This window comes from Ostrinia furnacalis, unplaced genomic scaffold, assembly GCF_004193835.3.
Source record: "Ostrinia furnacalis isolate ACB-3 unplaced genomic scaffold, ASM419383v2 OfSCF2422, whole genome shotgun sequence".
Classification (NCBI taxonomy): domain Eukaryota; kingdom Metazoa; phylum Arthropoda; class Insecta; order Lepidoptera; family Crambidae; genus Ostrinia; species Ostrinia furnacalis.
In genome coordinates, this window is record NW_021132661.1 from 195,305 (window position 1) to 207,354 (window position 12,050).

Genomic DNA, 12,050 nt, shown 5'->3' on the forward strand with positions numbered 1-12,050 from the left:
TTTGGAGGGCGCGCATCGAGCGCTAACCTCGCATTTAATAAGATTATAAAGCATTATTTTATGGTATTAATAAGATCAAAAGCGTTCGTACATCTAAAACTCCTTTTAGCCCTCTTTCAAGGCTCGAGTAAGACGAGGGTGTCCCCGCCCTCCAGAGATGGATATTTTGAAAATATAATAAAGCTACGCGAGGATGAGTTGCGATTCAATTAAATTTATTATGTATGGAGATCCCGCGTGTGAGACAGGTGCTCAGCGCCGACAAATTACTGTATATATCTTCTGATATGGAGATTTAAACCTCTTTAAGTGGGTAAAGATTTTATGAAAATAGGAACGCCTAAAGCGAACCAGATAATTTCTAGCGCAGTTTACAGTTATGTAAAATGTAATTTACATTTCCGTTCGTGGAGCTTGCAGGTACTTTCTTGGGTGTTCTGATATGCGAGGAAAATTTATCGCGTTATATTTTTGTAACATTTTTCAGACAACTAACAACCTTTAATATACGTTGAAATAGTCTCTCAATGAATACCTGATTATTCCTGATGAAATTCTCTATATTTATGTGAAAACATCATCTCGGTTTGTCAGCCGTTTTCAATTCAAAAGATTATAAGCATGAAGCTCTCAAATTTCCATTAAAACCTCCTTTTGTAGAGTCGCGAACATCCGCAACATCAAAACAAATGCTTCCTTAATTCTTCCCGCGATGATCCTTATTAGCAGGGACTTAGGCGTAACCTCCCAAATTATAACGACGTCCCGAATTGTGAGAGTGTACTCAACGAGTTTGGTACACTCAGTTTGATATTTTTGACACGTCTAAAACATGTAAACTTTTGTATATTTTTCAAACTGTAAAGACCTACTGAATTCGTAATAAACGAGAAAAAATGTTTTTTTTTTGTTTTTAAAAATTAGCTGTCGCTTACCTACCCGTCAACGGCACATCATGTTACAAGGTTACAAATGATGATTATAATTTATGTATCTTTTTAGCGACAAATACTAAAGTTTGATGAGTTAGCTAACAATCGAGCTTTATTTGAAAATTCGTAAAATTATATTAATCTGTATAGTAGCTTTGTTATCGACATTTTTTTACGTGCGACTCTAATAAAAAATAATCAGATACCTAAGTAGTCTAAAAGATTACGAAGCTATGTACGAGTAACAAGTCTACACGCAGCTCGAATCAATTTTTAAGTGAGAACCTTAAGTTACGTATACAGGCCACTCCAATTTATTTAAGTCATGCTCTCTTAAATTTATTATGTAACAAGTATTACCCTAGCTCGTACCCTAACCTATACTATAATATACAGCTCTTTGTAAAGCGGACTATACACGCTCATTCTTCGGATCCGCCGCTTGATGGCTGTCGTGTTGATGACGTCACCGTTATCTGCGCGAATCCGGGGAAAGGTTGCGAATGTGACGACATGTAGAGCTAATGCCGTGCGGTTGATTACGTTTTTGGTACCGACAGCATGTTCAGCTAAACAATTGGCTTTCTTATTTGGTTGTGATAGGTGCGATTTTGCAATAAAACTCTACTTACACTGGAAAATGTCTTTTTGTTTTTTATTTGAAAATTCAGCTTGAGCCCTAATTTTGCTTTGTCCATTTAATTAGTTAATTACCGACACTTTATATTATTTAAGTATCCATTACGTAGTATTAACTACTGAATTAAAAACTGAAACTTGAAAGACATTCTTTTACCCCCAGTAAAAACCCACCACGCTACCTCAGATGGTGTTATAGCACAGAACAATATTTTATTTTTTATTCAGAAAGGTTCTAGTCTGAGGTACGAAACTCAATCAATTTCTTAGGATTAAAGTCCACTACTTATAATTAATACTAAGACCCGATCATTTACAATCGTCATATTCTTAGCTTAAGCTCATCCGTATGCTGTAAATCATTCTATAGAACAACAATCTAAAAAACAAAGCAAAATAAATCTTAATAACATACAGAATTTCATGAGCAAAAGCACTTAACGTCGTATAAATCTTTGGAATACCTATCAGAACCGAAACGGCTGTAACTACGCAATAAATTTCAATTGAGAGCGCGCATCCAGGGTGGGTTTAAATATGGGAAACAATGCGTTCGTTGATAATAAGGGGTAAAGGTTTAGTCTACAGGCTCATTGTGACGTGGGCAGGGGTTACGGGGTATTAGGCCGGCCGTCCAATGAGGTAGACGAGTGACAAGCTACGCTATAGCGGGTAGAAATGATGACATTCTTGTTAAAAGTAATCATAAGTCTTGGTAATGACGTCCACTGCCTCCCCCAAGAATTTCCCCAAAGACCGGTCCTGCGCCGTTAATAAACAGTTTTATGCTTAGTTTGGCTACAAATTAATTTATTAACTTAGCTACTTAGTTAGCTTTTTATCATTTGGCCCCTTATCAATGTCATAAAATGATCTTTAGAACGTAGAGTTTCTGAATAAACAGACGGTAGAGAAGGCTTAAACAATTTCCTTTCAACTACACGTTACACCATAGATATGTAAGAGTAAAAGCTTCATATGGGAGGCGAACAGCTGCGGAGGCAGAGGGATACATAGTTTTCCTTAATTGCTAGATAAGTATTGTTCCGCATCAGTCAATATGACTCTACAATGTCGTAACTGACGTAAGATTGATAAAATCTGAGCAGTTTAATTACCATTTTAGGAGCACCGCCGGCCAACTTGTACGCTGAAATCGCATCGCCCCCAATGGAAGTAGGGCCTTATTCCACAGCCTTATTGTACACCGGGCAGGGGTTACAGAGCATTAAAGAACATTACAACGCGACGGAACATTGTGAGCTTCGGTTTAGCGCGCTCTTGCGGACGCGTTTTGTCAACCACGTGAATGAGTTCGGATGATTTTAATGCCTCGTTATTCGGTTTGACAGGTGTTTTCGGAATAGATTTAGAGCTGAATAGAGTAATTAGACAATACGCGATCGGATGGAATACGCATTACATTATTAATTTGTTAATGCCGTTAACGAGTTGGTAATTCATGCGCATGGATGATTTAATTATGTTCAAATTAATCTGATTAGGTTTTTCAGTAATTCCTCGCTAATCCTTTGTCTAATTTTCGTGTTATCTATTAGCGATACATACCTATTAGTTTTTACACATAAGCCATAAAAGCTTCTTTTTGTTGCGACTGATGTTGATGACGACATGTGTTAATTCTTACTAAAATCATTACGCTAAAATAAGACCAGACCAATTTAAATACAATTCTAATAAATTTCCTACCCACAAAAAGTGTGTGTAGAAGTTATTCTCAAAAGCATATGTAGCGTCAAAATGACCTAAGGCTTAACTAGTCTGCTAGTGCAACATAAATATGGATAGACGAATACATTACCTCATCTAACGGGCATCCAGTAGACATCAGGAGGGGTCTGCTCTGGACCAGCAGGAGTCTCAGGAGTTTGTCCTTGATGTCCTGGAGGGGGGTAGGTCTAGGTCTTAGCAGCTGAATGCGAAGGGTGGCAACAGTCGTCAGTTCACCAAGCACCTCTCCAACTGTGGCTAAAGGCCCGTCGGAGATCCTTTCGAAGGGCAAAGGCTTCCAGTTGTTGATGACCACTGAACCTGGTGAAGAATAAAATATCTTTATTGATATAATAAAACACACAATATGACAAGACATATTAGACAAAATAGAATCGTAAATCTAGAAGATGTGTGATAATTTTGGTATTTTAATTAAATAAAAAGCGAAGTCCTTTACGGAACTACCGATCAAACTCTATCCAATAAAAAATATCCTTGGATATGTACACAGTGGGCTAATTCAAATGCATTTGTCGAGAGTAGAAATCGTCTGTCAAATAATTTTCTAGTAATCAATTTTGAACTGATTGTCAAGGTAATACAGTTGAAAATTGAATATCAAAGCCAGACTACGCNTGAGCTTGAATATTTCAGTCATTTTTAAAGATATCAAAAAAATAAAAATACAGTATTCATTCTAATTTTTTGTAGTTTTTTTTTGGCATCTTCAACAAAAATTGTGCGCCATGTCCATTCCTCGCTAATCCTTTGTCTAATTTTCGTGTTATCTATTAGCGATACATATTAGTTTTTACATATAAGCCATAAAAGCTTCTTTTTGTTGCGACTGATGTTGATGACGTATAAAAATAAGTCGGGTTTTCCTCCCTGACGCTATAACTCCAGAACGCACGAACCGATTTCCACGGTTTTGCATTCGTTGGAAAGGTCTCGGGCTCCGTGAGGTTTATAGCAAAGAAAATTCGGGAAAAGGGCGTAAAACAGGATCCACGCGTACGAAGTCGCGGGCGGCCGCTAGTTCTTACTAAAATCATTACGCTAAAATAAGACCAGACCAATTAAAATACAATTCTAATAAATTTCCTACCCACAAAAAGTGTGTGTAGAAGTTATTCTCAAAAGCATAATATGCAGCGTCAAAATGACCTAAGGCTTGACTAGTCTGCTAGCGCAACATAAATATGGATAGACGAATACATTACCTCATCTAACGGGCATCCAGTAGACATCAGGAGGGGTCTGCTCTGGACCAGCAGGAGTCTCAGGAGTTTGTCCTTGATGTCCTGGAGGGGGGTAGGTCTAGGTCTTAGCAGCTGAATGCGAAGGGTGGCAACAGTCGTCAGTTCACCAAGCACCTCTCCAACTGTGGCTAGAGGCCCGTCGGAGATCCTTTCGAAAGGCAATGGCTTCCAGTTGTTGATGACCACTGAACCTGGTGAAGAATAAAATATCTTTATTGATATAATAAAACACACAATATGAAAATACATATTAGACAAAATAAAATCGTAAATCTAGAAGATGTTTGATCATTTTGGCGAAGTCCTTTAGGGAACTATCGATCAGACTCTATCCAATAAAAATATATTTGGATATTGTACCACATAAAATAAAACAAAGCTACTATGGGTACCAGATAATGGTTTAACCAAACTTTTCTTTTTTTAGCTTGTTACTAATATGAAGCACCAAGACTAATGATACACAAACATACCGGGATCAAACCCGAGACCTAATGCCAGTTAGCTGAGTGCTTGCTAGAAATCGCCATACTATGAAGCAGTAAAATAGTCAGTATCATCTATGAATTATATTAATTTTGAGATAAATTACCTTTAGCAGCAGCGGCCAACTCTTGAGGGTAGCCGAGCCTCATCATGGCAGCAGGGACCAGGTCGTGGAAGGCAGTAGCTGATGGTATGATGACGTAGCTGTCAGTCTCCACCGCAGCTCTTCGACGCCAAGCCCCTTCTTCAACGGACGACACTGCCTCCACAACGCAGTGGACTGGAAGCGTCTTGCCTGTGCCAAAGAAAAAGTTCGAGTCAGAAAATTTGATTATACAGACCTATTTCTTAATTTTAATAAAGTAGAAATTAGTTCAGATGCAAAATATCGGGCACTGTAACGAGAAATTCCGTGTTTATAAAGAAGGAATGAATTTTCTTTATGTACTAACAAGAAAATGTTGACCCATTTTCTTTTCTTTCTAGCAATTAATTTTAATTTTCTTTGAATTGAAAATAAATTCAAATTATTAAGTCATTGTCATGTAGCAGTGTGAGTTTTTTCAGCTTTAAATATGAAGAACAATTATTTACTCGTGTTGTCTACTCCAACTGACATTAAAGAATATGTAACACAGCACAGCCCAGCACAGGTTACACACATATTATTTATTATTATTAAGGTTTTCTTCCTTTAAACTTTTTAATACAAAGTCATTTTGGTGCAACACAATTCCTCTCAAGACAGCAATCGACGTTTCACAATACTTAACGTCGGCCGTCATAAGCCAAAGAACTCAAATAGGACGGAAAAACTTGGCGTCGCTGAAAAATCGCCACTTAAGGGGTAGACGTCGAAACGTAAGACGTTTTAATTATTTAGCAACTTTTCAGGCGACCGAACATTGCTTTTGACTCGGCGGCAAAAAACGGAGAGAAATGTTAAAGTAATAATTAATCCCCGCTGCATGTCTTGGGCGCAGAAAATCGCTTTGTCGGTACTTTCAGGCACTTTCTTTGTTGGAAATCTTTAGCGCTATATTAAATAGTTTTTGCTGCTTCAATGCACTTTTTTAACGTCTAAGTGCGTCTGCTTTATTGTACTTTGAGTTGCTTTGGCACAAGCCTTTGAGAGGGCAAAAAATTTACTCCGTCAGACGAAATATTGTGCCTTATTTTGATGTAATTTTTTTACGCAACATCAGAACATTGTTTATGAAGTAATGAGCAAATGATATTAGAAATTATAACATTTTCAGAAATTTCATATGTATTAGCTTTAAAGTTAGCCTGAAATAGATATTAATGGCAGAAGCTATAACCAATTAAACAATAGTTATTCCTGAAAACGTAAAGTGATTCCCAATTGAAAACAAAAGGGTATCTTTGGGCTCAACTGTTATTGAATTTACATAATACTATCCCGAAATACCGAAATACAGGTAACGAAACAGTCGGTTCGGAGAAATTATAAATTTCGCCATACAGTAATCTCTTAATAATACCCTCGCTGGGTGTGTCGCGTCGCGTTGCATTAGCGGCGTGAGGCGCCACAAAGATGCGACCACAAAATAACCAGAAAATATTTCAGTAAGTAATTAGTATTACCGAAGATAAGCAAATCTTTAGCAGTGTCGAAAGCGAATAACTTAATCAATTTCATTCAAGAAAAATATTACATTTACAGTTATTTCAAGTTCAATTAAAATGTAAATCTGCTTGCAAGCAGGAGCAACACACAATGTTATATTTGCAAAGGGAGTCAGTTGTTCTTGCGACCAATCGCATCCCTACAGGGGCCGCCAGCTTACATTAAAACACCTGAAATTCCAGCGGTAATCGTTTAAGTAACTTTCAATAGTTTGCGTGGGCAAGTTCTTTGGGTTAGCACCTAGCCAGTAACCACCTATGGTTTAACATGGAGCGCGGATTATGGGGCTCAGGCTCGCCCGTCCTTTGGTCAGTTAAATCCCTCGGTTATGAAACTGCGAAACTATAGTTTGTTTAGTACCCCTGAGGGTGAACTATCCAATTATCTGTTATATTAATATTGGTGTGTTTAGACCAGGTATTTCGATTAATATAGTTTGGAGATCTTATAACGGTTAGACTAGCAATTGAAACTTTAATCTTCATTATTGAAAATCTATAGACATCCACTGTAGGACTTTTTTTAATGCAGAACAAGGATAAAGGTTAGTCCATAAAAGTCTTTAAAAATAGAGTTTGTGACGTCAGCATCCAGTGGCTTCCGGGAATTTCAAAAAGGTAGACTGATAGGTCCACTTGATGGAAGCTTAATACACTCTCTATATGAGAACTTTCTTCTGAACTGTTGTCAGTTTTACGTGCCCTATGGCCCGCCTATTCGATGCTTCTTCTTGTCAATTCAAAGTCCTTTTATTATATCGGTGAATTTAAGTGAATTGTGGATATCTTCATGGGAGATCTTCAAGCTTCACATAAACAAAAAGTGCCGCCTACATTCAGTTTGGTTACAAAATTATAGGATAGTTAACTCAATAATTTATGTTAACTCGTCTGATAAATTATAAATGGCGCCCTGTTGTTGATGAATAAATCAGTCCTCGTTCGAAGCCGGTTGCGTTTTACATTAATTTTATTATGAAATTAATATGAATTCCTTCATGGAAATCAAGTAGAATCAACGTTGATCTAATGCATCTTTCGTCTGTGTTATTTTAATAAAAAAATGTCATTATGTTTTGCTATGGGCTAAATTCGAGAATGGTTGAATCAATTCGGATTTATTGGAATAGTATATTTTCTTTGAAATATTTGTCAAAGTCCAAGGGTGGTCTAGAATTTGTACAGATCAAGCCTGTGATTAGCCTAACCATTAGAATTGAATCAATTTAAGGCTCAAATCTATTCTTGAACCTAGATTTCAGCATTGTTTTAGAGTTTTGTTACGATTCTGAAATCTGATTACTAACCTACTAGTATACTCGTAGTTATTATGAAGAAAAGTATCTCATGGTGCTTTAAATTACATTTTACAAAAATAATTTCGCAACCCCGCATACCTAACATGTCGTCAATTTATTAACCGACCACGATATAGAAATAGAATAAAAAATAACATCTACCTGTATTACAATGAATTTTTATGTAGGAGTCAGGCCATTGATGGTGTAAGAACACCTTTTTAGAATTTACCTAGAGGCAAGTGTTTAAACACTGGTCGCTTCGCCTTATCAGGTTTGCTTATTAATTTCCCCGTACAAACTTCTCGCCTTGAGCGCATACCGGGCGGCGCGTGCACACGTCGAGAGATCTCTGTTCTTATCGCAAATCCGGCATAAAATTAAATCGCGTTAGTCCTGCGCTTGCGCATGTGTGCGAATTTACGAAACGCGCGTCGTTTGTTCGTTAATCCTCGCTATTTTATTCCATTTTTATTTGACGGATTAAAGTTTTGTGCGGATCGGCGTGATGCGTTCGTTTTGTGGAAATTCACTCGACTGAGATAAACGCTGAGTCATGATAATGTTTAATGTGATTTAAATAAATTGGAATTAGTTTTAGAATGGATTGAAAAATGATTGTATTCCGTGTGTTTCCAGAGTTGACATCATGTAAGGTACTTACTGATTTATTGACGAGAACATGCCTCATTATAATTTGAGGTAAAAAGTAACAAAGACGTGGCTACCTACGAGTATATTCAATATTTTTGATACTTTTAAAGCTCCTAGATTATAAAGACTTTTTCATATAAAACTACCAATCAGAACTACCTATCTATTCCGATCGCTACCACAATTTTGATCTTCAAACCTAAACTAATAAGTACCAAACTGTTTCCCCTCTCAGCTAATCTTCTGACGTAAATTGGAGTTAAGTTGCGTTCATGAGTGCACAACATAAAACAGCAATTAGACAGTACACGAGCGAAGACGGGCTAAGCCGATCTTAAGTTGTATGGAAAGAGTTTAGAAATGCANAAAATGCATTTGGGTTCTTAGAAGATGTAGGTACGTATAAAATGCTGAAAATTTTCAATTTCACTAATAAAGTATGAGATAATTAGTAATTTTGCATAAAAGTTGATTTAGACAGCTTTTACTTTTGTTGCAGATCTTTAACTTTGTAATAACTTATTAAAGAAGCTATTACCTAATATTATTGAAAAAAACTTACTCAAAATATATTTTTTTTACTTCTTAGAGTTCGACTTATAGGTACCTAGTCTTCTAATGAGATAGGGTCTCATGAGTCGCTTTAAAAATAATCGAATAAGAAGTCTCAATTTTCATTTTGAAACCATCAAACATTATTCCTAATTAAAAACATAATACAACAAGTAATATCGATAATCGGGGGAAGAAAACCCCAGTATCAACAGAGGTACATTGTCGGCTGTCCCTATGCCAAGACTTCCCTTGCCGGCTTAATTCCTGTTAGTCTAAAGTTTTAATTCCCTGCACTGGCAGGCTCCTTGACGGCGTTTGTTCAACTCTTTCGAGTGGCTCGGATCGGCTAAGTCTCCGTCTTCTGCCCTCCGATTCGATTTGTTTTGTTTTTTTTTAGGTAAAGATAAGATCCGCATTCGAAGTAGGTACCTATAAGCACATAAGATTCGAAGTACCTACGGTCTAGGACATGAGTGTGATTAGACAACTTGAATTTAGATTTTTGTTTTGAGGTTTACTTAATTACATTAATTTATAATTTGATACGAACTTTAGGTACTTAAATAATAATACATTAAAAGTTGCACTAAAGTTTACCATCACTCTTAAAGCTCATTATTTTTTTGTAATCAGATTTGATGAAAAACTTGTAACTTTAGTTTGTAAAAGTACCTACCTACGAGTATTTATCAAATTTTAGGGTCGTAAATCAACATAGAAATCATTATGGGAGGCTTATGTTCAGCAGTGGACGTCCTATGGCTGAAATGATGATGATGATGATGAGGGTTGTAAATGATGTAGAGTCATATTGTACTCTATAACTTTTTTCCTAGCGTCTACTGCAAACTTATATCGCATTTAAACAAAAGACTAACCAAGAAAATCACTTTAAAGCTAGGAGCACAACAACCGATTCACGGCAGATAGTGACGTGCAAACTCGGACGCGGGCTTAAACAGATATGTTCAGAATCAAATTCACCGCCTTTCGGCGGGCTTACGTGCGCCCCCGCCCTAATGTCGTGTGTAGAGAGACTAGATACGACAAGGAGATTATTCGAGCGAGCATATTAATAGCAGTTTAGTTTCTTGTTTTATTTAGAGGTAGCTCACTCGATCCGCAGAGCCGATGACGCCTACATTAGCGGTATCTATCAGGTGCGAACTTTAGAAATAGAATATCAAGCTCTTTGCAATTCACACCTCTGTTGTAGGCAGTATTTTGATTGTATCTATCCGGCCTACATAATAATGCCTTGCGAGTCTTAAAAGATAATCTCGTATGGTTCAATATGGTAAAATAACACGGAATATTTATAGTAGGAAGCTATTGATATTTTCTTTCAGTATCGGCTCGTTTCAGTACATCAAGAGTCGTATTTTGTTTTGATGTGGGGTTCAATTTGCGGAATCAAAAAGGGTGTATGGTGTTGAAGTCAATGTTTTCTCCACGTTATATTTCCTTGATTTTCTTTTATTTTCATCTCGTTAAGCTTTTGGCACATCCAGTAGCGTGTTGCATTAGGCGGGCGGGTATTAACAATGAACTGTGAGAGACGTATGTACTTAGCGCGGAGTTTGCATGAGCATTCTAAAAGTCTCATCCAAAGCCGCGCAAGAATAGACAGAGCTTAATTGGGTTATGTATAAGCTCCAACTTGTTTAGGTGATTTAAAGTGCTGATGTGTTTAATCTACTTTTAAAAGGTATTTTAATGTTGAAGACATACGGTTTAAATTTTAGGCTCTATGTGAAAGTTTTGAAATTTGGTTTTTGAGTTTCTAATGTAAATAATGTATGTTTTAAATACAACTTTTTGCAACTATGTTCTTTTAAAAATCAACACATTTAACTATTAGTGAAATATATCAATACCTACGTACCTAATTTGTAGTATTGATGACATGATATCACAAAAACGTAAATCTATACAGGGTGTTAGGTAAATGGGTATATGAGCCGACGAAATTTGATATCGTCATTTTTTTTTTCATACAAAATAAATTTTATAAAATCCGATTTATATGAAAATTAAAATAATTAAAATGAAGATATCAATTTTCTGACTTCACCATACCATTTATATGCCCATGTTAACATGGGCTAGTGTCGGCTCATATACCCATTTACCTAACACCCTGTATATATAAAAGAAAGTCGTGTTAGTTACACCACTTATAACTCAAGAACGGCTGAACCGATTTAGCTGAAAATTGTCAGGGAGGTAGTTTAGAGCCAGGAGAAGGACATAGCGTCCATTTGCGACGACGGTGTGACATCTTCAATTAGATTAACACAGAAGATGTCACGTTGTCGTCGCAAATGGACGATAGGATACTTTTTATCCCGTTCGAAATTAAAAAAAAAGTCTGCTTATTTATTGCCATTAAGGCGGAACAAAGTTCGCCGGGTCAGCTAGTATACGATATTGACAAGTAGTCAAAACGTTGACTATTTGTCAATATCATATGCAGTTATTTGGTAGTATGTGCTTCGTGGAATCGTTTAAATAATTACTCGATATGATAGTAAACGCGAATGTTAATTCGATTCGCAGAAAATATTGCATGAAAAATCGAAAGTTGAGATAGGAAAGAAAACAAAAGAATAACGAAATAGTTTGAATAAAAAAAGAATGGAATGAAATAATTTCTTGGTGGCCAGTGTGCGCGGCCGCAACATTGAGAAAATAGCAGCACAGAAAGAATTGAACTACAGAAAAAAGTAAAAAAATTCAAAAAATGAAAAAAATAAGTACACAGTGTAAAGAATCCAACTACAAAAACAAATTGGTTGAATGAAAAAAATATGTACACAATGTCTTGGTGGCCAGTGTCA

The 12,050-nt window shown here is 36.5% G+C and overlaps 1 protein-coding gene across 3 annotated transcripts in view; it reads right to left on the reverse strand.

Annotated features, from left to right (window-relative positions):
* The window catches only part of dve (SATB1_N and homeodomain domain-containing protein dve), a 93,130-nt gene that overhangs the window by 4,461 nt on the left and 76,619 nt on the right, over positions 1-12,050 (reverse strand). The window contains exons 3-4 of one of the 3 annotated variants that reach the window (XM_028308519.1): positions 5,160-5,348; positions 3,394-3,617 (exon numbers count right to left, since the gene is read on the reverse strand). In XM_028308519.1, the coding sequence (XP_028164320.1) occupies positions 3,394-3,617; positions 5,160-5,348 (413 nt within the window). Of the gene's footprint in view, positions 1-3,393; positions 3,624-4,528; positions 4,759-5,159; positions 5,349-12,050 lie in introns of all 3 variants that reach the window. The other 2 variants (XM_028308518.1, XM_028308520.1) reach the window with 2 other exon arrangements.